This window comes from Dendropsophus ebraccatus, chromosome 2, assembly GCF_027789765.1.
Source record: "Dendropsophus ebraccatus isolate aDenEbr1 chromosome 2, aDenEbr1.pat, whole genome shotgun sequence".
Lineage (NCBI taxonomy): Eukaryota > Metazoa > Chordata > Amphibia > Anura > Hylidae > Dendropsophus > Dendropsophus ebraccatus.
The window spans coordinates 199,369,334-199,396,826 of NC_091455.1; the positions used below are offsets into that span (position 1 = coordinate 199,369,334).

Below are 27,493 nucleotides of genomic sequence, written 5' to 3' on the forward strand. Positions count from 1 at the left end.
TAAGAACGGTTGATTTGAAAAACATTTTTTTTTCCTCTGGTGTACCCCTTTAAGGTACACGATATATCCACTATACTGAAGTCAGGTTGTGCACGAGAGAGAGGCACCGGACAACCCCTTTAAGTTTTAATACAGAGGCATTATTGTTTTTTCCTCCTTCCCTGATGACCCGTTCTCTGTTATTCGCACTCATCAATGTAATATTAATAATAATAATAATAATAATAATAATAATAATATTGTGCAAGTTGGTTTAATCATTCCAGATTACATAAGATTACACACTGGGGTCTGGGCCAGCTGGTTGAGTGTTACATGGATAATCGCAATAAATATTTGTGGGAAATCTCTAGCTGTGAATCAGATACTGGACATTGACCTTGTCCGCACTTCTATTTACACTGTCCAGAGCAGGAGAGGTTTACTGTAGGGATTTGCTACTGCTCTGGACAGTTCCTGACATGGACAGATGTGGCAGCAGAGAGCACTGTTTCAGAGTGGAAAGAATACACCACTTCCTGCAGGACATACAGCAGCTGATAAGTACTGGACGACTTGAGATTTTTAAATAGAATTCATTTACAATTTATCTATAGAACTTTCTGACAACAGTTAATTGAAATAGATTTTTTTCCACCTCTGGAGTACCCCTTTAAGAGTGACAGTCGCAGTGTCCTCCTAGGAACAAAGAGACAGCATGTCATCCACTTTGTTGATTTTCTGGATGTTTCTGACTGGCCACTAAAGGTTTTTTTTATCTTGTATTTAAGGATTAGGATCACTTACAAGATACGACGAGTCTGTTGTCTCCACCGACTGGCAAGAAAAACTCACCCCAGAGCAGTACTATGTGACCAGGGAGAAGGGCACAGAGCTGGTGAGCACAATGCCTATCATATGGGGGGCATCACCCCGGCATGGGAGATGGTACTGATAGAGTGTGACATCATTATATACTGTAGTGACATCATGTCCGTCTGCTTAGCCTTTCAGTGGCATCTACCTGAACCACACGGAAGAAGGAACGTACCACTGTGTGTGCTGCAGCGCCCCATTGTTCAGGTAACATTTAGGGTAAACTCACACCGGCGGATCCGCACGAAATCCGGAGATTTATCAAACATGGTGTAAAGTGAAACTGGCTCAGTCGCCCCTAGCAACAAATCAGATTCCACCTTTCATTTTCAAAAGAGTCTGTGAGGAATGAAAGGTGGAATCTGATTGGTTGCTAGGGGCAACTGAGCCAGTTTCACTTTACACCATGTTTGATAAATCTCCCAGTGTCTGCAGGTGTCCATTGTATGAAGGACTCATGGCAATATCACTATGTTACTGTAATTGTATTGCACATAGATTAGTACAGAGTTAAACCCTGTCCATATGGGGCCCTTGTTAAGGTGCGTTTACACGAAACGATAATTGGCCCGATCGTACGATTAACGATGTCGGAGTAACGATTTTTTTTCATAACGATCAGCGTTTAGATGGTACGATATATCGTACGGAAAATCATTTTGTGATCGTTTTGCGATCGCTTAAGCCTATCTCACACATTGGTTAAATCGGCGAACGACACGGAACGATCTGTGAATTTTTTGCGAACGACGATTTGATAACATGTTGAAAGATCAAAATGAACGATTTCTCGTTCGTCGTTTGATCGTTTCCTGCGTTTACACGTACGATTATCGTTCGAATTCGATCGTTATCGTGCAAATTCGCACGATAATCGTTACGTGTAAACGCACCTTTAGTCCTGACCCTTTTCCTATGTGGTGGTGACAACCTGTGTATCGCTCCTCTCTCCTAACTACAAAGGGACTGGAGTATTGAGTCTTGTTTGAGGGGCTATGCATGGTTAGAAAAACATATTTGTTCCCCCCCCCCCCCCCCCCCCAAAAAAAAAAAACAGCGCCTCACACCTGTCCCCAGGTTGTGTGTGGAATTACAACTCCGCTCCATTAACTTCAATGGAGCTGCAAAACCACACACAAACTGAGTACAAGAGTGGCCCTGTTTCTGCAAGAAAGCAGCTATGTTTTTCTAATTCTTGATAACCCCCCCTTTAAAGCGAATTTATCATCAGCTGCATCATTTTAAGATTTTTACATACATTGATCGGCGCCGATACGGGGATGCCGGTGGCGTGATCCTGTTTTTAAACCACTGCACGGTTGTCGCACAAAGCGCCAGTCTATTACCGGACACCGGCCTGGGCTGAAGCACTGCGGGCAGACCCCAGTGTTATGCATTCCTCTGCCCACTGTGATGTGGCTCCATTAAAATCAATGGCAGAGGGGAGGGGGTTTTACCACACTGGTGGCCGGTAGGCCCGTCCCTAGGGCATCATGCTGGGCTGGTGCCCAGGAATAGTCCGGGGCCTTGCGCAGTTCAAAAAACGGAATGCGCCACTGGCATCCCCGATCCATTCATGTAAAAAACGTTGAGGTTATGTACCTGATTGTACATTCACTTTAAGAAGGAAGTAAACAGGCCCTTCTGCCACATCCACTGCTGAGTTGGCAGCCACATGTAGGAGGAAGTTGTCTAGTTGTAATCTAGTTCACCCAAGCATCTTATAGAATGTGGAGGACAGTGTTGGTCAAAGTCACGGCCGCCGTGTCCCGTCTCCTATCACGTCCTATTGATTTCGGGTCTCCTCTCCGTACTGGGCGCAGTCTAGACACAAATCACGTCGCTTCTCATCTTGTTTGCCGAAACCTTCGCCCCCATCATTAACATTTACAGCCCTGTAACGTGTCCAGCACTCAGCAAACACATTGTCCTGAATAGGTCGGAAGTCTCAGATCAATATCGCACATTGTGACCGCATTGGGCAATGAGTGACTTTCCAAGAAACAGATATGGAGGATGTGATGGAAGTATCCAAAGTACAAAGACTATAAAGAGAGCTGCTGGTATCAGTCCAGACAGATGTGTCAGTGTTTATGGGGGTAGATTCCCTCCTGACTTCCCGCCTGTAACCCTATAGCAGGGATGGGGAACCTTTGGCCCTCCAGCTGTTGCAAAACTACAATTCCCATCATGCCTGGACAGCCAAAGCCTTTGGCTTTGGCTGTCCAGGCATGATGGGAATTGTAGTTTTGCAACAGCTGGAGGGCCGGAGGTTCCCCATTCCTGCTATAGAAGAACTCCACCTTCATGGGGCGGAGGTTGGACGGACAGGCCTCAGATTCTTTATACAATTCTTAAACAGACCCTTTAAAATTATTTTTTTTTTTTTAAGAACTCAACAGGGGTTGTGATCACGAGCAGTTCTGTTATATACTCTTTCAACGTTTTCTGCATTTAAGTTAACATAATAAATATGGCCACTAGGTGTCTCCCTTCTTGTCAAACTGTGCTCTATGCTCCCTGCGTGTGATATTTGGCCTTTTCTCTGTTTAAAAAAAAGAGACCAAATACAGGAAGTCCCAGTCCCTACATTCAGTAGCAGAGAATCCTGGGGGTGGTCGCATTGTATGGTCAGCTCTCCCGTCACATAGTACCAAAACCTCTGCAACCACACAGTAACATTATACTGACTGAATTGTTACATAACAAAGAGCATTGTCTCCTGTTAAGCTGCAGGGCTGATAATGTAATTAGTAAAAGATAATAATATAATTATCGTAAGGTAACTGATGTACAACCTGCATGATGAACAGGACTGGGACTTCCTGTGTTTGATCTCTATTTTAAACAGAGAAAAGACCAAATATCAGCACAGAGGAAGCATGGAGCACAGCTTGGCCATATATATAACTGATTTAAACATAGAAAACTAAACAGCAAGAGCAGGGGGGGGGGGGGGGGACATAAAAAACTCTACTTACTTACCTCTCCCCGTGCCTCTCCAGTGTTGGATCGATGCTCCACAAAGTCAAAGTCACGACCCGGCGGATGGATTGGTCGCTCCTCCAGTCAGTGACTGGGGTGGGCCGCCGCCGCAGTCACTGATTGGCTGAGCGGGTTGTCCATCAGCAAGGATGGGCATTCTCCCCCCATGTCGTGACATCATGCTTGCTTTTTATTTTCTCCCCTGCCAGATTTTTAACCCCTTCAAGACTGAGCCCATTGGTGCACGGATGTCTGGGTCAGATTAATGCTCCTAATGTTCCTCCCCGCCTTCTAAGAGCCATAGCGCTTTTATTTTTCCACCTACAGGGCTGGTTGTGGTGTCACTTTTTGCACCATGATCTCTAGTTTTTAATAATATCTTATTGGTGTAGCAGAAAAATTTTCATAATTTTTTTCTGATATATAATTTAATAAAATCAGCAATCCTGGTGTGTTTTTTTTTTTAGTTTACGCCATTCACCGTGCAGGAACAATAATGTTATATTTTAATAGATCAGACAATTCCACACACTACGATATGTAATATGTTTATTTTTTTTATATTTTTATTTTTATAATGGGCAATGGGGTATTTTTAAAAAAACATTTAAAAACTTTTTTTATTGCACTTTTTTTTACACTTGGTTTCACTGTGAAAGATGCAATTAATAGATTGCATATACTGATCTATGCTATGCCATAGCATAGCATAGATCAGTGTTATTGGTGATCTTTGTATAGAGCCTGCCTGAAAGCAGTCTCTATACATGGATCGCCGATCCAACAGGGCGGAGGTAAGAAGCTTACCCCCGCCTGTCGGTACACGCGATAGGGACCCCCGCAGCATGGCTGGGGGGGTCCTGATCACTCAGTGACAGATGCTTGTTCTGTCACTGAGTTCCTTAAACGCTGCGATCGCTATAGATTGCGGTGTTTAAGGGGTTAATGAGATGCAGCTGCCTCTCATTACCTCTGGCCCGGACACACTGATGTGTGCGGGGCCGCTCTCACTGCAGCGATGCCGCACACATCTACAGCCCCGTCAGTGCAGGAACGTATATATACAGATTGCTGACGGGAAGAGGTTAAAACAGCTGGAATTCTCCTTTAATTATTTCATAGAACAAGAGATGTGAAGACTTTGTATGTTCTTTTTTCTCATTTGTAGCTCTAAGACAAAGTATAATTCAGGGACTGGTTGGCCCTCTTTCTGGGAAGCGTATGGCGCTGTCGGGGATGATGAAAGTAACACAAATATATTACGAAGGCCGGATAACTCCTTAGGATGTGCGGGAACAGAAGTAATTTGCAAAGAGGTAAATCTGTGTCCAGGTACAAGACTGTCACTTTAAAAAAAGTTTTGATATGTCCTCAAGAGATGGCAAAAGCTTGGATGGATCAGGTCTACCTGTTTAAAGTGACTCTGTACCCACAATCTGTCCCCCCCAAACCACTTGTACCTTCAGATAGCTGCTTTTAATCCAAGATCTGTCCTGGGGTCCGTTCGGCAGGTGATGCAGTTATTGTCCTAAAAAAAACAACTTTTAATCCAGCAGCGCTGTGTCTAACGGCCGGGGCTTACATTTGTATATGCATTAGGCTGGCACCACCTCTCTGTCCTTCCTCTCCACCCTCCTCATCATTAGGAATGATCCAGGAACATTTACTGCTGTTTAAGCTTTGCACAGGTGTATTAACGATCCAGCCCATGTTCATTATACACACAGGTGGGGAATAGGAAGCAATCTGCCTGGAGCATTCCTAATGATGAGGAGGGTGGGGAGGAAGGACAGAGAGGTTTTTGCCAGCCTAATGCATATACAAATGTAAGCCCCAGCCGTTAGACACAGCGCTGCAGAATTAAAAGTTGTTTTTAGCACAATAACTGCATCACCTGCCAAACGGACCCCAGGACAGATCTTGAATTAAAAGCAGCTATCTGAAGGTACAAGTGGTTTGGGGGGGTCAGATTGTGGGTACAGAGTCACTTTAAACCCTGATTTACCATTAGGTAGTTGAGAGAAGCACTTGGCTGAGCACTTCACAGATTTTGCTAGGGGATTCAGCTATCAACCAACAAGGATCAGCTGATCAACAGTGCCTCCTCATTTCCAGATGGGACATACTCTTAAAGGGGTACTCTGGAGGGAAGGTGTCAGTTGGTGTCAGACAGTTATACAGATTGTCAATTACTTCTATTTTAAAATCTCCAGTCTTCCAGTACTTATCAGCTGCTCTATATCCTGCAGGAGGTGGTGTAGTCTTTCCAGTCTGACACAGTTCTCTCTGCTGCCACCTCTGTCAATGTCAGGAACTATCCAGAGCAGGAGAGGTTTTCTGTAGGGATTTGCTACTACTCTGGACAGTTCCTGGCATGGACAGAGGTGGCAGCAAAGAGCACTGTGTCAGACTGGAAAGAATACACCCCTTCCTGCAGGACATACAGCAGCTTATAAATACTGGAAGACTGGAGATTTTTTAGTACAAGTAAATTACAAATCTATATAACTTTTTGGCACCAGCTGATTTGAAAGAAAAAATTGTTTGGTGGACAACCTCTTTTAAGTGTGCCTGGATGCTGCACATTCACAGATTAGTTACTTACCATGTTCTCCTCTTTCTTTCCTTTCTCCGTAGTGTGATGCCCATCTTGGTCACGTGTTTGATGACGGCCCAGAACCTTCCGGACAGAGATTCTGTATCAACAGTGTTGCACTGGCCTTTAAACCCAGTTAAATTTCAGCCACTAATTAGAGGAAATAAGGGAAATTTGTGAAAGTGGTTTTCAGGACTTAAGTTTTGATGGACAATATTGGGCTAGACCATTGTTCTCCAACCATTGGCTCTTCAGCTGTTGCAAAACTACGACTCCCGTCATGCCATGACAGCCGCAGGCTGTCAGGGCATGCCGGGAGTCGGAGCTTTGCAACAGCTGGAGAGCCACAATTTGGCAAACATCGATCTAAGACATCAGTATTTGATTGGTGGGAATCTGACCCCTGAGACCCACACAGTCCAATACTAATGATCTATACAAATCAATATTTAAGACCCAGAAAACCCCTTTAAAATTTTATTTTTGTGTTACTCATCTTGACATGTTTTTGTATTTATGGGGGATTTTATGTACTTTTTAAAATGTTTTGTCCTGTACTATGTGTCTCGTCTTGTGACACGCTGCATTTCTTAGCATGATACATTTCCACATCTGCCAGTTCGAAAATACTAGAAAATTGGCAAAATATAATGTTTAATAGAAACCCAAAGCATGAAATCTGCAGTTACTAACAGACTAGAGGAGGGAGAAGAAGCCAAAGAAAGTGCGTATCTTAGAAGTGATGGATACTCCGGGAGCTGTATTATATGCATAACTCCACTTAGAGCCTGAAAAAAAGAAGGTGTTACTGTGGTTAAAGGGGTTGTTCACCAAATTTTTTTTCTTTCAAATCAACTGGTGCCAAAAAGTGCTAGAGACCTGTAATTTATTTCTATTTAGAGGTTAGAGGTGGCAGCAGAGAGCACTGTTTCAGACTGGAAAGAATACACCACTTCATACAGATTGTAAATTACTTCTATTTTAAAATCTCTAGTCTTCTAGTACTTATCAGCTGCTGTATGTCCTGTAGGAAGTAGTGTATTCTTTCCGGTCTGACACAGTGCTCTCTACTGCCACCTCTGTCCATGTCAGGAACTGTCCAGAGCAGTAGCAAATCCCCATAGAAAACTTCTCCTGCTCTGGACAGTTCCTGGCATGGACAGAGGTGGCAGCAGAGAGCACTGTGTCAGACTGGAAAAGAATACACAACTTCCTGCAGGACATACAGCAGCTGATAAGTACTGGAAGACTGGAGATTTTAAAATAGAAGTAATTTACAATCTGTATGAAGTGGTGTATTCTTTCCAGTCTGACACAGTGATCTCTGCTGCCACCTCTAACCATGCCAGAAACTGTCCAGAGCAGTAGTGAATCCACATAGAAAACCTCTCCTGCTCTCCAGACTGGAAAGAATACCACTTCCTTCAGGACATACAGCAGCTGATAAGTACTGGAAGGATTGAGTATTTTTTTAAGAGAAGTAAATTACAAATCTCTGGCACTTTCTGGCACCAGTTGATTTTGAAGGGAAAAAAATTGCGTAAACAGCCCCTTTAATAAACCCAAGATCCCTTTTCCTCTTAAGGAATTTTCTGGGCCAACAGAATGTTCTATGTAATAATAATAATAATAATGATTTGTAATGTAAATAATCAAGAAACCATACTCACCTGCCCCAGACCTCCTGCTCCTGTTCTGACTATTCTCCTGTTCTTCTCCCCCATAGATCTGATCACTTCCTGGTTTTGTATATGCAGATGTCAGTGTGTTGTAAAGTTATATATGATCTATGGGGGAGATTTATCAAAAATGGTGTAAATTAAAACTGTCTCAGTTGCCCCTGGCAACCAATCAGATTCCACCTTTCATTTTCCAAAGAGTCTGTGAGGAATGAAAGGTGGAATCTGATTGGTTGCTAGGGGCAACTGAGCCAGCTTCACTTTACACCATGTTGGATAAATCTCCCCCTATGTGTCTTCATTGGATCCTATTGTAAAGGGTAATATATGTGTCATCTGTGCATGCAGGAGGCAGCCGTGCAGCTCATCATCCTATTCCTAGTGAAGGAATGGTTGGCTTGATGCGGTGGACAGTATGGCCGCCTCCACTGAAGTTTACAAGATCGGGGATCATGGTGCCAAAACATAAGGAAAGAACTGCAGTTTTATTCAATAAATATTTTACTTAGAAAACTTATGAAGTAATTTCACGGTAATTGTCCAGATGTTGTCCATCAAGTACGACCTATAGACTGGAAGTGTGTGGATCCAGAGTAAGGCAAAACCCATATGAGGCAGATGCCAGTTGCTCCATACAACAGGGAAAATACCTATTCCGAGTAGAGATGAGCTAGTCGGCTGAGGTCCGGGTTCATATGACTCGGTTCGTACAACTTTGGCTGTCCAGGTATGATGGGAACTGTAGTTTTTGAACAACTGGAGAGCCCAAGGTTCCCCGTCCCTGCTGTAGATGTAGTGGAAGCCCCCTTTCCATTGCTTCAGGTATAAAAAAAAACACTAGAAAGGTCTCCGTGTCAAATACTTACCTAAAGGGGACAGTAGACTTTAAGACTTACAACTACTAGTCTAAAGTAAAAGGGGTTATCCAAGATTAGAAAAGCATGGCCACTTTCTTCTAGAAACAGCTCCCCTTCTGTCCTCAGTTTGGCTGCAGTACTGTGGCCCAGTCCCATTGAAGTGAATTAAAGTGTCACTGTCGTTATAATTTTCAAAATGTAAATCAACAGTAGATTTGATATAAAGCAAGTTTCCAATATACATTCATTATTTATTTATTTTTGTTATCATGCTGTAAAACAAAGCTGTACTTACCAGAAATCCAGGTCCAGTCTCCTGAAGGCAGATTTTCTGACTTGTGCTGGTTGTAAAAAACAGACTAAACCCAGGAATTCCGGCCAGTACAGAGAGTCACGGCTCAATGTGTCCATCAGTCACATGACTGCCATCTCTCTGTGAGCGCTCAGATGGCCTGGGATACACAGGACTTCCTGTTTTCTGACTGTTTCCTGTTTTTTGAGGAAAAAAAATTCAGAAACAGGAAGTGCCGTGTTTTCCATGATAACTAAAAAATAAATAATGAATGTAAATTTTAAACTTTCTTTATATTACATCTATTGTTGATTTAGATTTTGGAAGTTAGAACGACAGGGACACTTTAAGCCAAGTTGTTGTACCGCACACAACCTGAGGACAGGGGTGGCGCTGTTTTTAGAAGAACATAGCTGTGTTTTTCTAATCTTGGATAAGGAAGAGCTTGAAAGTAAGGGGCCCATATACAATAATTATATATTGGAATCTGTACAAAACTTCCACCCTGAGCCAACCGGGAAGAAACACCATCTGAAATCTCGGCACGTTACTGAGGACTTGTGATACACACTGTGCACTGCAAATCTGACTGGCTGATCGCTGCCCCTTTACTGACTGATCGGCTCATGTCAAAGGAACCTCTATACCAGGGATGGGGAAGCTATGGCCCTTCAGCTGTTGCAAAACTACGATTCCCATCATGCCTGGACAGCCAAAGCTAAAGCTTTGGCTGTCCAGGCAAGATGGGAATTGTAGTTTTGCAACAGCTGGAGGGCCGAAAGTTCCCCATCCCTGCTCTATACCAGGACAATACAAGTTCACACCGGCTCATGGTGCTCGGTTTACTACAACCACGCTGCTGTTGCGACCAGACATCAAAGATCCAACTTTGATTCCAAAAAAAACCAATGGTCTATATTGTAAACCCTATGGCAAACAATGGCATCCACTAACCAACGCGTTTCGAACCACATCTGGTCGATATCTTTGTCTACAGAACTAGCTATACTCATCCTCCACCTATTATATGTCATATACAATCCTTGCATCCTTTACTGTAAAGAAAGGTCTTTGGCCCACCGCAGCCATCAGGCCCCAAGTACAACAGCGCCCCCTATAGCTACACCCCTGCACATGATACGGACCAATGCCAACAAGACAACTGAAGTTCCTGTAATATGCTTTGTCTATTACTCCCATAAGTCCCTAGAAGTGGGTGTTAATAGGTTATAATGGAGCCAGAAGAGACGATAGAACAAAGAGCAAAGCTTCGTAGCTTCTAATGAGACGATTCCCATCCAAACATCTCATTCCGGTCTTTATTGGTCAATGAGATTGGGTTCTTTGCATCTGAGCGGCAAGTCATTAAATGTTCTCATGCAGATGTGTATTGTAGGCAATAAGCTGATTCCATCTACAAGGCTGGCCTTCACCCCGACTAGTCACGGCCCCCTATTATTTCGTCGGATAATAAGCACTTCCACTACTTTCTCATATTTTAATGTCATTAAGAGATAATGTTAACTTAGTCCAGAAGAGATCCCTATTATCCCTTTATATAAGCTGACAACACGTCGCTTGAAAAGCTATTTAGAATTAATGACAATTACCTTCTATGACAATCGGGGTCACTGGGGGCATTGTGGGATTTCTCCCACATATCCTGGATTCCATGGGAAAGTCAGACTTCATTAAACACACAGAACCAACAACAAGGTCCTTCCATTATGTCTTGCGGCTGAGCACACGCCGGGTGCTGCGAGGGGCTGAATTGGATGAGTTTCTGCTCAGACATATTGTATACACGCGGCTGTCTCATCACCTCTTATGGTAATTGGACAAGGTAGCTTCAAGTAGCCGACATTATCACAGGGTCGCATTGGCATGGAAATGAAGGAGAAGAGGCTCCTTGGCACAAGCTCATTTCCATATTAATAAATGAAGACTGGCAGCTATACACCGTATATACACCTGTGGATTCTTTGTCTCCTTCCCTGTTCGGCTTTAGACGCTGTATAAACACAGTATTCACTGTACAGAGTTCATTTCAGCACTTTACACTGCTCCCCATGACCTGCCCCAATCTCAGTGATCGCTACTAGAGTTGAGAAAACTTGCCGTAAGTTCAGGTTCGGCAACGTCCATCTAAACCTAAATGCTCAACATTTGACTCGTCCAGCGTCTGGAGAAGTTGGATGCCATCCTAGGGTTGCCAGGAAAACATCCAGTCAAATACCAAAAGTTTGGGTTCAGATGAACGTTGCCGAACCCGAACTTTCAGCACCGCTCAACTTTAATCGTTCCTGGTCAATTGTGCAGGTGCATGAATGATCCTGCAATAAACCTCATTATTGTTTGGCAGCATATTCCATGATTTTATTGGCCACAACAAAAAGTCCATCAGCCAATGAATTGCTGGCTCTGGCTAATTTTTTGATGGAGGGTAGCGTTGAGCAAATTTGTTGAAAGTTCGGGTTCAGCAATGTTCGTCTGACCCCAGATGCTCTGCATCTGGCCTGCCCCAATCTCAGTGATCGCTAGTTTTGAGCAAACTTGCCGAAAGTTCAGGTTTGGCAACATTGAACCCGAACCCGAATGCTCAGCATTTGACTCACGATGTCTAGAGAAGTTGGATGCCGTCCTAGGGTTGCCAGGCCAACATCCAACTGAGTCAAATGCTGAGCGTTTGGGTACAGATAAATGTTGCCAAACCCGAACATTCGGCACGTTTGTTCAAGTTTAATTGTTACTGATAAATTGTGCAGCCACATGAATGATCCTGCATTAAACCTCATGATTGTTGGAAGCATATTCCATCATTTTATTGGTAACACCAAAGAGTCAATCAGCCAATGAATTGCTGGCTCTGGACAATTTTTTGGTAAACGGTAGTGTTGAGCGAATTTCATGTTCAGCATTGTTCGTTTGAGCCCAACTGCTCTACTAGTGTTGACCAAATTTCAGGTTTGGCAACGTTTAACCCGAACCTGAATGCTCAGCATTTGACTCACGGCATCTTGAGAAGTTAGATGCCTTTCTAGGGCTGCCAGGCAAACCTCCAACTGCATCCAACTTCTCCAGACGTTGGGAGTCAAATGCCAAGTGTTCGGGTTCAGATAAACATTGCCGAACTCAAACTTTCGGCACGTTTGTTCAACTTTAATTGTTACTGATAAATTGTGCAGCCACATGAATGATCCTGCATTAAACCTCATGATTGTTGGAAGCATATCCCATGATTTTATTGGTAACACCAAAGAATCAATCAGCCAATGAATTGCTGGCTCTGGACAATTTTTTGGTAAATGGTAGTGTTGAGCGAATTTGCCAAAAGTTCAGGTTCAGCAACGTTTGCTTGAGCCCAACTGCTCTACTAGTGTTGACCAAATTTCAGGTTTGGCAACGTTTAACCCGAACCTAAATGCTCAGCATTTGACTCACGGCGTCTTGAGAAGTTAGATGCCTTTCTAGGGCTGCCAGGCAAACCTCCAACTGCATCCAACTTCTCCAGACGTTGGGAGTCAAATGCCAAGTGTTCGGATTCAGATAAACATTGCCGAACTCAAACTTTCGGCACGTTTGTTCAACTTTAATTCTTACTGATCAATCGTGCAGCCACATGAATGATCCTGCAATAAACCTCATGATTGTTGGCAGCATATCCCATGATTTTATTTGCCACATCAAAGAATCAGCCAATGAATTGCTGGCAATGGCCAATTTTTTTTTTAGTAAAGGTTAACATTGAATGTACAAAGTTCAGGTTCAGACGAACATTACCAAACCTGAACTTTCGGCAAATTCGCTCAACACTAGTGAAGGCGCATTATTAGGTATGGTCATTCAGCCGATAATCGACCTTTGTAAAAGGGCTTTAAGGTCTCGCACACACTAGACCTATGTCAGCTCAACCTGATTTAGCGGTCTAATCAACCATCTAATGTATATGGGGACTTCTCAAACAGATGGTGGCAAGATTTGGCGTCTTGGGTTCCATTTGCCTGATCCCTTTGTTCTTGGAAACACTCCAAGTTACCAGGAGGTGACAGTCATTAAGTATCCAAATTTGCTGGATTTCTTTAATACCCAAATTACTAATATTATCTCAATGTTTAGTACTGAAATATTGTGATCCTATGTTGCATGGGTACAGGCTACTGTGTAGTCTTAACTTGATTTTTGACTATTTATTATCATAATTTAAAGGGAATCTGTTAGCTGTATATGACATGAGCAGCCATCTAGCTGATGGCTGTGTGCAAAGTTATAAAATCATGTTTTCCTTCTAAGTTAAAGTGCAATAGAGGTTGAGCTGAGCTGCAGCATGCACATCTCCTCCCACCCCCATCACTCCCCAGTGCTGGAAGCCAGGCACAAAGGGGGGAAGTGGGAGAAGACATGCATGCTGCAGCTCAGCCTCAGCTTGGAAGGACGACATGATCTTATAACTTTGCAAACAGCTATCAGCTAAGGGACAGGTATCATTAGCTTTATCTCCCTATCAGCTATCTGCCCATGTCTGCAGTTCTGAGCCTGATATGGAGCTGACAGCTTTCCTTTAAATGAGTTGGCCCATAGGATAGCTAATAAATGTGTGATCGTTGGGGGTATGGCAACAGGACCCCCCACCATTCAAGAGAATGGAGGTCCCTGATTCCCTTAGAGACCCCCAATAATCACTCATTATAACTACCTGTCCTGTGAATAGCCAATTAGTACTATTGGTTGACTAATCCCTTTAAAGGGGAACTCCAGGTAGAGGTTAAAAAAAAATGAAACTTCTGCAGAAGCATAAAGCATTACTTACCTATCTATTCCATTTTGAAACTACCAAAAATCCATTTGTTTGGGGGGGGGCGGGGGGGTTGTTCTGTTTTGTGTTTCTGCACTTCCTGGTTTGCCAGTTGTACACAGTACTACAGGTTCCAGAATGCATTGCTTTCCCTCAGCTGTTCATCACAGTCCTCCACCCTGCCCATTCCCCACCCAAATCTATAGCAGAAAATCTAGGCTGTGTTCACACATTGCAGTTTTATTGTGTTACTGAATTATTTGCATTTGCACTGATTTCAGTGTGTCCAACCCGCACAGCACACTGTATTCTCTACCTGTAACACCACACAGCACGCTGTATTCTCTACCTGTAACACCACACAGCACACTGTATCCTCTACCTGTAACACCACACAGCACACTGTATTCTCTACCTGTAACACCACACAGCACACTGTATTCTCTACCTGTAACACCACACAGCACACTGTATTCTCTACCTGTAACACCACACAGCACGCTGTATTCTCTACCTGTAACACCACATAGCACGCTGTATTCTCTACCTGTAACACCACACAGCGCTGTATTCTCTACCTGTAACACCACACAGCACACTGTATTCTCTACCTGTAACATCACACTGTATTCTCTACCTGTAACACCACACAGCACACTGTATTCTCTACCTGTAACACCACACAGCACGCTGTATTCTCTACCTGTAACACCACACAGCACGCTGTATTCTCTACCTGTAACACCACACAGCGCTGTATTCTCTACCTGTAACACCACACAGCACGCTGTATTCTCTACCTGTAACACCACACAGCACACTGTATTCTCTACCTGTAACACCACACAGCACGCTGTATTCTCTACCTGTAACACCACACAGCACGCTGTATTCTCTACCTGTAACACCACACAGCGCTGTATTCTCTACCTGTAACACCACACAACACACTGTATTCTCTACCTGTAACATCACACTGTATTCTCTACCTGTAACACCACACAGCACACTGTATTCTCTACCTGTAACACCACACAGCACGCTGTATTCTCTACCTGTAACACCACACAGCACACTGTATTCTCTAACTGTAACACCACACAGCACAATTGTATTCTCTACCTGTAACACCACACAGCACACTGTATTCTCTACCTGTAACACCACACAGCACACTGTATTCTCTAACTGTAACACCACACAGCACACTGTATTCTCTACCTGTAACACCACACAGCACGCTGTATTCTCTACCTGTAACACCACACAGCACACTGTATTCTCTACCTGTAACACCACACAGCACACTGTATTCTCTAGCAGTAACACCACACAGCACACTGTATTCTCTAACTGTAACACCACACAGCACGCTGTATTCTCTACCTGTAACACCACACAGCACACTGTATTCTCTAACTGTAACACCACACAGCACGTTGTATTCTCTACCTGTAACACTACACAGCACGCTGAATTCTCTACCTGTAACACCACACAGCAGAGTGTATTCTCTACCTGTAACACCACACAGCACACTGTATTCTCTACCTGTAACACCACACAGCACGCTGTATTCTCTACCTGTAACACCACACAGCACACTGTATTCTCTACCTGTAACACCACACAGCACACTGTATTCTCTAGCAGTAACACCACACAGCACGCTGTATTCTCTACCTGTAACACCACACAGCACTGTATTCTCTACCTGTAACACCACACAGCACACTGTATTCTCTACCTGTAACACCACACAGCATGCTGTATTCTCTACCTGTGCAATCAACAAAAGAAAATGGCTGAAGAAACGTACACTGCACCTCCTGATAAAGTGAATGAGTATCTATGAAATCTTTATTAATTCATCAATGAAAAAGGGACAAACATTTAAAATCATTTAAAAATACACACATTCCAATTCACCGGTTCCAATCAAACACGGCGAAAAACTGACCTAACACAAGCCAATAATCGGAGCAGCAGCAAGAAATCAAATAGAAATGGCAAGTATATTGCAGACCAAAAAATTATACGAAATTACAAATAAATTCCAAAAACCACAATGAATTTAGAAAGAACGGTATAAGGCACAAGGCCAGAGATCACCTAGAAAGCATCAAAAGAAAAATGTAAAGCAAGCGTTTAAATGGCTGCTGCCACCCCAAGTCAGGTCAGACCAGAGAACCGGGTTCTGCAATATACTTGCCATTTCTATTTGATTTCTTGCTGCTGCTCCGATTATTGGCTTGTGTTAGGTCAGTTTTTCGCCGTGTTTGATTGGAACCGGTGAATTGGAATGTGTGTATTTTTAAATGATTTTAAATGTTTGTCCCTTTTTCATTGATGAATTAATAAAGATTTCATAGATACTCATTCACTTTATCAGGAGGTGCAGTGTACGTTTCTTCAGCCATTTTCTTTTGTTGATTGCACATGTTGTTTAGGTTGAGATTAACTAGCACTCCTTTCTTATCATTTGTGGTGCCAGCCCAGCTCTTTATGTATAGTATTCTCTACCTGTAACACCACACAGCACGCTGTATTCTCTACCTGTAACACCACACAGCACGCTGTATTCTCTACCTGTAACACCACACAGCACTGTATTCTCTACCTGTAACACCACACAGCACACTGTATTCTCTACCTGTAACACCACACAGCACACTGTATTCTCTACCTGTAACACCACACAGCACTGTATTCTCTACCTGTAACACCACACAGCACACTGTATTCTCTACCTGTAACACCACACAGCACACTGTATTCTCTACCTGTAACACCACACAGCACTGTATTCTCTACCTGTAACACCACACAGCACGCTGTATTCTCTACCTGTAACACCACACAGCACACTGTATTCTCTAACTGTAACACCACACAGCACACTGTATTCTCTACCTGTAACACCACACAGCACGCTGTATTCTCTACCTGTAACACCACACAGCACACTGTATTCTCTACCTGTAACACCACACAGCACACTGTATTCTCTAGCAGTAACACCACACAGCACACTGTATTCTCTAACTGTAACACCACACAGCACGCTGTATTCTCTACCTGTAACACCACACAGCACGCTGTATTCTCTACCTGTAACACCACACAGCACGCTGTATTCTCTACCTGTAACACCACACAGCACTGTATTCTCTACCTGTAACACCACACAGCACACTGTATTCTCTACCTGTAACACCACACAGCACACTGTATTCTGTACCTGTAACACCACACAGCACTGTATTCTCTACCTGTAACACCACACAGCACACTGTATTCTCTAGCAGTAACACCACACAGCACTGTATTCTCTACCTGTAACACCACACAGCACACTGTATTCTCTACCTGTAATACCACACAGCGCGCTGTATTCTCTACCTGTAACACCACACAGCACACTGTATTCTCTACCTGTAACACCACACAGCATGCTGTATTCTCTACCTGTAACACCACACAGCACACTGTATTCTCTACCTGTAAGACCACACAGCACGCTGTATTCTCTACCTGTAACACCACACAGCACACTGTATTCTCTACCTGTAACACCACACAGCACGCTGTATTCTCTACCTGTAACACCACACAGCACACTGTATTCTCTACCTGTAACACCACACACCGCACTCTATTCTCTACCTGTAACACCACACAGCACACTGTATTCTCTACCTGTAACACCACACAGCACACTGTATTCTCTACCTGTAACACCACACAGCACACTGTATTCTCTACCTGTAACACCACACAGCACACTGTATTCTCTACCTGTAACACCACACAGCACGCTGTATTCTCTACCTTTAACACTACACAGCACTGTATTCTCTACCTGTAACACCACACAGCACATTGTATTCTCTACCTGTAACATCACACTGTATTCTCTACCTGTAACACCACACAGCACACTGTATTCTCTACCTGTAACACCACACAGCACACTGTATTCTCTACCTGTAATACCACACAGCGCGCTGTATTCTCTACCTGTAACACCACACAGCACACTGTATTCTCTACCTGTAACACCACACAGCATGCTGTATTCTCTACCTGTAACACCACACAGCACACTGTATTCTCTACCTGTAAGACCACACAGCACGCTGTATTCTCTACCTGTAACACCACACAGCACACTGTATTCTCTACCTGTAACACCACACAGCACGCTGTATTCTCTACCTGTAACACCACACAGCACACTGTATTCTCTACCTGTAACACCACACACCGCACTCTATTCTCTACCTGTAACACCACACAGCACACTGTATTCTCTACCTGTAACACCACACAGCACACTGTATTCTCTACCTGTAACACCACACAGCACACTGTATTCTCTACCTGTAACACCACACAGCAGACTGTATTCTCTACCTGTAACACCACACAGCACGCTGTATTCTCTACCTTTAACACTACACAGCACTGTATTCTCTACCTGTAACACCACACAGCACATTGTATTCTCTACCTGTAACATCACACTGTATTCTCTACCTGTAACACCACACAGCACACTGTATTCTCTACCTGTAACACCACACAGCACTGTATTCTCTACCTGTAACGCTGATATTGGAATAAAGTAAAGAACTTTTTGAATTTTTTTTTCTTTTCATTTCCACGCACATATTATGATCAAGCATCTGCTATCTTTGAAGTTGATCCCCACAATAAGGCTCTGATCCTCTCTGCCATTTAGCATCATTTACTTGTGTTACTGCATCATTTTTGTGAATATGCTGCAGTTCTGCAATGACACTCCAACATGTGTGAACACAGCCCTAATTTCACTGCACACTTCTGCACAATCAGAGAAATCAGTGCAACACCTGCTTCTGGCTGGTCAGAGATGGTGAATCACTCAGGGGTTGGGGGATCCAGTCAGGCCTCCTGTGACATCATGCCCTGTCTGCATCATCAGCCTGTGCTCAGCAAACACACACAATTTGAGACAGAGGCATGGAATATTTGTCTCCTAAAGGGGGAGAGCAGAAGGAGCAGGAGATGTGGATTTGCACAGCGACCATTTTTTTTCACTTCCTGGATTTCTATCAGCTACCAGTGTGGCAGAACTGTACAGATATGGTAATACATTGTATAGACACATCTGTAAAACTTTTAATGTACTTTTAATAGAAAACAAGTTCTTCTTATCCAGATTTCCCCTTTAAGGCACTTCCTCTTACTTCACCTACTTACTGTACATAATGTTTCCCCATAAATTTGCAGATAGAATTGGATATCTGTTGTCCTATATATATATATATATATATATATATATATATATATATATATATATATATATATATAGCCACTATCTAGTAAACTCCTAGTACACTCCCTTTCTCCATCACTCTTCTTCATAGTGACATTATGGGGCTCAATGGATGACACAAGGCTGTATTCACACATTCAGCTTTTTTTTTGCAATAAGTGAATATCATACATGGAGGATATGAGTAAAGGAAAGACTGAGACATCTCTGCTTTTTATTCCTGGTTCTGTATTCAATAACTGCAGTTAAAAACCTGAAAGTGTGAACACAGCCTAATGGTACAAAATTGTATTCTACAAATCAATGCTTCTTGTTGCTTAAAGGGGTTAGCCACGTGTAGAAAAACATGGCCGCTTTCTTCCAAAAAGAGCACCACTAATGTTTTCCGGTTGGGTGTGCTATTGCAGCTCAGTTCCATTGAAGTGAATAGAGCTGAATTGTAATACCACACACAACCTGAGGACAGGGGTGGTGCTGTTTGTGCAGGAACCTAGCTGTGCTTATTCTAGTCCTGGATAACACAAGGAGGTCATTCTCATATTGCAGGTCACAGATGATATCACCATATGAGATTATTCAAAAGAACACTGCAGAGACACCATCACGTGTCTCGATGTCAGTGAACTAGCCAGACCTTCCTGCGGGAAGGAACAACCAAGCCAAGGAATGTCTCCAATCAAGGAAACCACCCAAGCAAGGTATCCATCCATAGACAGCTGTTTCTGTGTTTTTTGCCCCTCATCAGTGTGGAGTAGGATTCTGGCTAGTGGGAGCAATGACTAGTAAGTGCATGCAAAAGGACGCTGGATGACCTCAGGGAGATCAACCAAAACACCGCAGAGACACCGTCACGTGTCTCAACGTCAGTGTATACTAGAACATTGTCCCCTGGGAAATCAAATATGCAAAAGAACACTGCAGAGACACCATCAAATGTCTCGACGTCAGTGAACTAACCAGACCTTCCTCTGGGAAGGAACAACCAAGCCAAGGAATGTCTCCAATCAAGGAAACCACCCAAGCAATGTATCCATCCACAGACAGACTGATGAGGGGCAAAAACCCCGAAACAGCTGTCTGTGGATGGATACATTGCTTGGGTGGTTTCCTTGATTGGAGACATTCCTTGGCTTGGTTGTTTCTTCCCGGAGGGAAGGTCTGGCTAGTTCACTGACATCGAAACATGTGATGGTGTCCCTGCAGTGTTCTTTTGCATATTTGATTTCCCAGGGGGCAATGTTCTAGAATACACTGACGTTGAGACACGTGATGGTGTCTCTGCAGTGTTTTGGTTGATCTCCCTGAGGTCAACCAGCGTCCTTTTGTATGAGATTATTGGCACCATGTAACAACAGGACCTCCCTGAAGAATTACCAGGACAGGTTAACAGAAGTGACTTTTATTATGAGAGATGAAATCTTATGTCCTGAAAACTCACAGATACAAGTGTAGCTAATCCCAACAATGGGATGTTTATGGTGTTTTATACTTTTTTTTTAATAGTAAATACTGTAATATTGGAGCCATTCGTAAAAACTGCACTCTATATAGCAGTGATCCCCGACCAGTGGCTGTCCTACGGTATTAAAACTACAACTCCCATCATGCCCAGACAGCTAGCAGGATGGGAGTTGTAGTTTTGTGAGAAGACTGCTATATAGCATGCCGTACTACTATAGGTTTCGGATTAGTAAATTGCTGACTTGGTAACCATCCCGAATGGAGAGGGCATTCTTCGGAGTGATGGGGTGTTCCGTCGGTAGCCATAGACTCCATTGTAGCCAATCACCGGCTTGATGGAAGATAAAAACAAGCCATGGCCCCTGGCGTGCTCTGCGGAATGACCTAGAACATGACATGAATACAGATGACACAATCATAGGTGACAAAGCTATAGACTGCATCACTGACAGCCCTGTTACTGGTGCACAGGCAGGCACAGATCACTGCTGAGAGATATAGACACTAGCAGATCACTATTACTGGTGCACAGGGAGGCACAGATCACTGCTGAGAGATGTAGACACTAGCAGATCACTATTACTGGTGCACAGGCAGGCACAGATCACTGCTGGAGATATAGACACTAGCAGATCACTATTACTGGTGCACAGGGAGGCACAGATCACTGCTGAGAGATATAGACACTAGCAGATCACTATTACTGGTGCACAGGGAGGCACAGATCACTGCTGGAGATATAGACACTAGCAGATCACTATTACTGGTGCACAGGGAGGCACAAATCACTGCTGAGAGATGTAGACACTAGCAGATCACTATTACTGGTGCACAGGAAGGCACAGATCACTGCTGGAGATATAGACACTAGCAGATCACTATTACTGGTGCACAGGGAGGCACAGATCACTGCTGGAGATATAGACACTAGCAGATCACTATTACTGGTGCACAGGGAGGCACAGATACCTGCTGAGAGATATAGACACTAGCAGATCACTATTACTGGTGCACAGGGAGGCACAGATACCTGCTGAGAGATATAGACACTAGCAGATCACTATTACTGGTGCACAGGGAGGCACAGATCACTGCTGGAGATATAGACACTAGCAGATCACTATTACTGGTGCACAGGGAGGCACATATCACTGCTGGAGATATAGACACTAGCAGATCACTATTACTGGTGCACAGGGAGGCACATATCACTGCTGGAGATATAGACACTAGCAGATCACTATTACTGGTGCACAGGGAGGCACAGATACCTGCTGAGAGATATAGACACTAGCAGATCACTATTACTGGTGCACAGGGAGACACAGATCACTGCTGGAGATATAGACACTAGCAGATCACTATTACTGGTGCACAGGGAGGCACAGATCACTGCTGAGAGATATAGACACTAGCAGATCACTATTACTGGTGCACAGGGAGGTACAGATACCTGCTGAGAGATATAGACACTAGCAGATCACTATTACTGGTGCACAGGGAGGCACATATCACTGCTGGAGATATAGACACTAGCAGATCACTATTACTGGTGCACAGGGAGGCACATATCACTGCTGGAGATATAGACACTAGCAGATCACTATTACTGGTGCACAGGGAGGCACAGATACCTGCTGAGAGATATAGACACTAGCAGATCACTATTACTGGTGCACAGGGAGGCACATATCACTGCTGGAGATATAGACACTAGCAGATCACTATTACTGGTGCACAGGGAGGCACAGATCACTGCTGAGAGATGTAGACACTAGCAGATCACTATTACTGGGAGGCCCAGTAGATGAAAACCCAAAAATTAAAACTTTTCCCAGAACTAATGTAATAGTGATACTGCAGACAAGAGATAAAACACCGTACCTGACCCCGAGTTATTTCTGGTCAGTAGATACAGAGCGGCTGCTCCCTTGTACTGGAAACGATCAGCAAAATCACCGTGTGTGGATGTCCCTCCATACGCCTGCAAAACCATCATGTCAGTATATATATAAATATATGCAGTATATATGTATAATACTAGTCTCATTATGACTTAATTTGCGGCTGCTTGTATATATTTCTGCTGTCTACTTCTGTAATTTCTTTACAAGTGATTCTTGCAAAAAGTAACATCAAGATCTAATTGTTAAAATTATTATTTAAAGGGGTAGTTCATCCCCCAAAATTATTTCAAATCAACTGGTGCAAAAAATTTGTAATTTACTTCTTTAAAAAAAAAAATCTCCAGTTTTCCAGTACTTATCAGCTGCTGTATGTCCTGCAGGAAGTGGTGTATTCTTTACAGTCTGACACAGTGCTCTCTGCTGCCACCTCTGTTCATGTCAGGAACTGTCCAGAGCAGTAGCAACTCCCTATAGAAAACCTCTCCTGCTCTCCAGACTGGAAAGAATACACCACTTCCTGCAGGACATACAGCAGCTGATTTTTATTTGCTGAACTACCCCTTCAATCGATAAAGTTTCCTTTTTTGGGGGGATTCTGGCTATAACATCCCCAGTCATATTCTAAGGGTCCAGTTAGAGAAAGCGATTTTTCATTTTCTCCCATTAACAATAAGTGGTTGCAAATGAGCGCTAGGAACGACCTGAAATCATTCACAATACTACACGGAACAATAGTCGTTTGTTATGATCACTCTAGTATACAAATGATCGCAATAACAAACGAACAATGGGGGAGATTTATCAAACATGGTGTAAAGTGAAACTGGCCCAGTTGCCCCTAGCAACCAATCAGATTCCACCTTTCATTCCTCACAGACTCTTTGGAAAATGAAAGGTGGAATCTGATTGGTTGCTAGGGGCAACTGGGTCAGTTTCACTTTACACCATGTTTGATAAATCTCCCCCATAGTGCACTTACACCGAAAGATTAGGAAACAATTAACGATAATTTTATGGTCAACTCAAAAGATGAGATCAACAAACAAATTTTCGTTAGTCGTTTGGTCGTTGCCTGAATTCCCCCCAAAAGATTCAAATGATATAACAACTTTTCGCACGATAATCGTTCCAAGTAATAGGGCCCTTATGATCCTTTTACACAGTTTAACGTTGAACGATGTTGAAGCGATGATTTGGTTTTTACACTGATCACCACTTAAAAAAAATAGATGAATCATCCGAAAAAAAATATTTTTACAATCGCTTTAAGATCGCTAAAGTCCGTATTACACGTAGCCATTATCGTTTAAAGATTCGCTATAACGATTGATCGCTAGTGATAACTAGTGATTTTGTAGCGAATGATTCTGAGGTTATTACATTCACCGATTACTGTTATAAACAATCTTTTTTACGTCGTTCCATGGTTACTAATCGTTCTTCAGGACGACCCACACAACCTGTTTTATCGGCGAATGACTTATTACACGAACAGATAGGCGAACGATCGGCGAACTACCAACGATAGCTTTTCAACATTGTTTGACCGCTGCTGGCAGATAATCGCTCGTTTTCGATTGTTATATTGAATTTTTAAACGATAATCGTCCCGTGTTCCAGGGTCTTTAAGGCCAACCCACACAGCAGGGTGAATCTGCGAAAGACTGTTTAGACGAAGCGATCCGCAAATTATGAGCGACGATTTGTGAACATGTTAAACCACGAAGAACTATTTCTTGCTCGTCTCTTGTATTTACACAAGCAGATAATGGATCAAATGCGATCACTACTTAAACGATAATCTCCGTGTAAAGGACCGTAAGGGTCGTGAAGGAGATGTTTAGAGACCCGACCACCGGTCTGTGCACTCACCTGTCCTGTCCTCCTCAGCAGTGGCGGCACAGGTCTACTGTGGAAGTAGCCGTGCACATGGCGGTCCTTTTGGGCGTTATAAGGCGGTATGACGGAGCCCAGCTTTGGTAAGGAGACGCTGTAATCCTTAGAGATACTCTCCACAGCCACACAGTCCAGAACAAATCTCTGCTCCCTCATCCGCAGTTCTGCTAAGGAGGGAGATGGCGCAAAGCGGCTTAAGTAACATAACTTCTCCTTCCTGGGGGACGCTGCCAGTTCCGCCATTGATACGGGGAGACGTGCACGGACCTTCTCAGATCTATGAATTCACATTAGTCAATGCACAACAGAGCTCATGGGGAGTTGCTATAGACACAGAGGAAAACAGGTTCAGGCCTCTTTCACTAACAATTAGTCTTTGGTCTCGGTACACGGCTCCCGAGCAACACACATACACGACCTGGCTTCTATGCAACAAATCTGGAGAAGCTGGAGGCAAGTCAGCATTCTGTACACAGTGTGAATAGGAGGATCGCAGCCTGGGCAGTGGTCGGAGGAGTGCTGCACACAGTCTAGGACCTTGGCTCTCCAGCTGTTACAAAACTACAACTCCCAGGCTAGTGCTTTGGCTGTCCAGGCATGATGGGAGTTGTAGTTTTGCAACAGCTGGAGAGCCAAGGTTCCCTACCCCTGATCTAGGATATTGGACATATATATATATGTAAGAAGATGTGCAGGTCATGTATACAGACCGATGGGACAAGGACTCTTGATCCCCAGGGCACGAGGTACAGAAGGCACCGCATGCCTAAAGTTCAACATGATGGCTATCAATTGAAATGCAGTTATTATATTGCTTTTAAAGGGGTACTACAGCAAAAAAAAACAAAAAAAAAACATATATATATATATATATATATATATATATATATATATATATACACACATATTTGAAATCAACTTACGTATAGATTTGTAATTTATTTCTATTAAAAAAATCTCCAGTCTTCCAGTACTTATCAGCTGCTGTATGTCCTGCAGGAAGTGGTGTGTTTTTTCCAGTCTGACACAGTGCTCTCTGCTGCCACCTCTGTCCATGTCAGGAACTGTCCAGAGCAGGAGAGGTTTTCTTTGGGGATTTGCTACTGCTCTGGACAGTTCCTGACATGGACAGAGACAGAGGTGGCAGCAGAGAGCACTGTGTTAGACTGGAAAGAACACACCACTTCCTGTAGGACATAAGGCAGCTGATAAGTACTGGAAGACTTGAAATTTGTTTAAATAGAAGTTAGTTACAAATCTCTGGCTTTTTCTGATGCAAGTTGATTTGAAAGAATTTTTTTTTCCTGCTGGAGTATCCCTTTAAAGGAGAAGTCCGGCCAAAATTTATTTTTTATATGTTATTACTGATGGAAAGTTATACAATTTACTAATGTACATTAATTATGGGAAATGCTCATATACTGCTATTTCCCTTAATTTAGTGTATTAGGAAGTGTTAGAATTATCTCTAAAGCAGTGACGTCACGACGAAAGGTGTAATTCCCATGGAGTGTCCAGCAGGGGGCGCTCTATATATATAGAAGTCAATGAGTACCATTGACTTCTATATATATAGTGCGCCCCTGCTGGACACTCCATTGGAATTACAATGGATGTGTATGTAAATGTAGTATACAGTGTTTTTGATTGAATACATTTATGAAATACTTTGGGGAGCAAGTGTCCTTGCTCCCCAAAGTATTCCATAAATCTAAGCAATCAGTACATAACAGTAAGCCCGCCGCCCGCCGCTACCGAATGCCCGCCGCTCTGGACTACTGAACTACTACTCTCCCCACCTGCTCATAGCATGAACAGGTGATGAGAGAGTAGTAGCTGGGTTATATCTCCGAGATCACCGCCTCTGATGCCGAACAGGGGAGCCGCTAATCACTGCAGCCATCATCCCCCTCCTGCTGCTTCCTTACACTCCTTCCCTCCTGATGGCTGACTCCCCGCCCGGCCGCCGGCACGTGTGATCGGAGAGCGGCGGCCGGGCGGGGAGTCAGCCATCAGAGTAAGGAAGCAGCAGGAGGGGGGAGCGGAGAGGGCTGGGGGCTGGCTGCAGTGATGTGCGGCTCCCCCTGCACGGCATCATTAGCGGAGGCGAACTACTACTCTCCCCACCTGCTCATAGCATGCGCAGGTGGGGAGAGTAGTAGCTGGATTATATCTCTGAGTAAAGCAGCAGGAGGGGGATGATGGCTGCAGTGATTAGCGGCTTCCCTGCTCGGCATCAGAGGCGGTGATCTCGGAGATATAACCCAGCTACTACTCTCTCATCACCTGTTCATGCTATGAGCAGATGGGGAGAGTAGTAGTTCAGTAGTCCAGAGCGGCGGGCATTCGGTAGCGGCGGGCGGCGGGCTTACTGTTATGTACTGATTGCTTACATTTATGGAATACTTTGGGGAGCAAGGACACTTGCTCCCCAAAGTATTTCATAAATGTATTCAATCAAAAACACTGTATACTACATTTACATACACATCCATTGTAATTCCAATGGAGTGTCCAGCAGGGGCGCACTATATATATAGAAGTCAATGGTACTCATTGACTTCTATATATATATATATATATATATATATATATATATATATATATATATATATATATAGTGCGCCCCCTGCTGGACACTCCATGGGAATTACACCTTTTGTCGTGACGTCACTGCTTCAGAGATAATTCTAACACTTCCTGATACACTAAATTAAGGGAAATAGCAGTATATGAGCATTTCCCATAATTAATGTACATTAGTAAATTGTATAACTTTCCATCAGTAATAACATATAAAAAATAAATTCCTCCATTAATTTTCCAAAGAGTCTGCAAAGAATGAAAGGTGGA

General features: G+C 43.4%; 2 protein-coding genes across 2 annotated transcripts in view; one reads left to right on the plus strand and one right to left on the minus strand.

Moving 5' to 3' along the window:
* MSRB2 (methionine sulfoxide reductase B2) overlaps window positions 1–7,320 on the plus strand; it is a 9,742-nt gene extending 2,422 nt beyond the window's left edge. Inside the window, exons 2-5 of the mRNA XM_069960533.1 lie at window positions 771–877; window positions 986–1,062; window positions 5,009–5,156; window positions 6,478–7,320. Of these exons, the coding sequence (XP_069816634.1) occupies window positions 771–877; window positions 986–1,062; window positions 5,009–5,156; window positions 6,478–6,576 (431 nt within the window). The 3' untranslated portion in view covers window positions 6,577–7,320. The remainder of the gene's footprint in view (window positions 1–770; window positions 878–985; window positions 1,063–5,008; window positions 5,157–6,477) is intronic.
* Window positions 7,321–21,030: 13,710 nt separating this feature from the next.
* On the minus strand, window positions 21,031–24,896 carry SPMAP1 (sperm microtubule associated protein 1). The gene is made up of 3 exons (XM_069960535.1): window positions 24,617–24,896; window positions 22,722–22,821; window positions 21,031–21,221 (listed from the first exon to the last, which is right to left on the minus strand). Exons 1-3 carry the CDS (start codon window positions 24,881–24,883, stop codon window positions 21,064–21,066), a joined length of 525 nt encoding a protein of 174 aa, XP_069816636.1. The 5' UTR covers window positions 24,884–24,896; the 3' UTR covers window positions 21,031–21,063.
* Window positions 24,897–27,493: the final 2,597 nt, after the last annotated feature.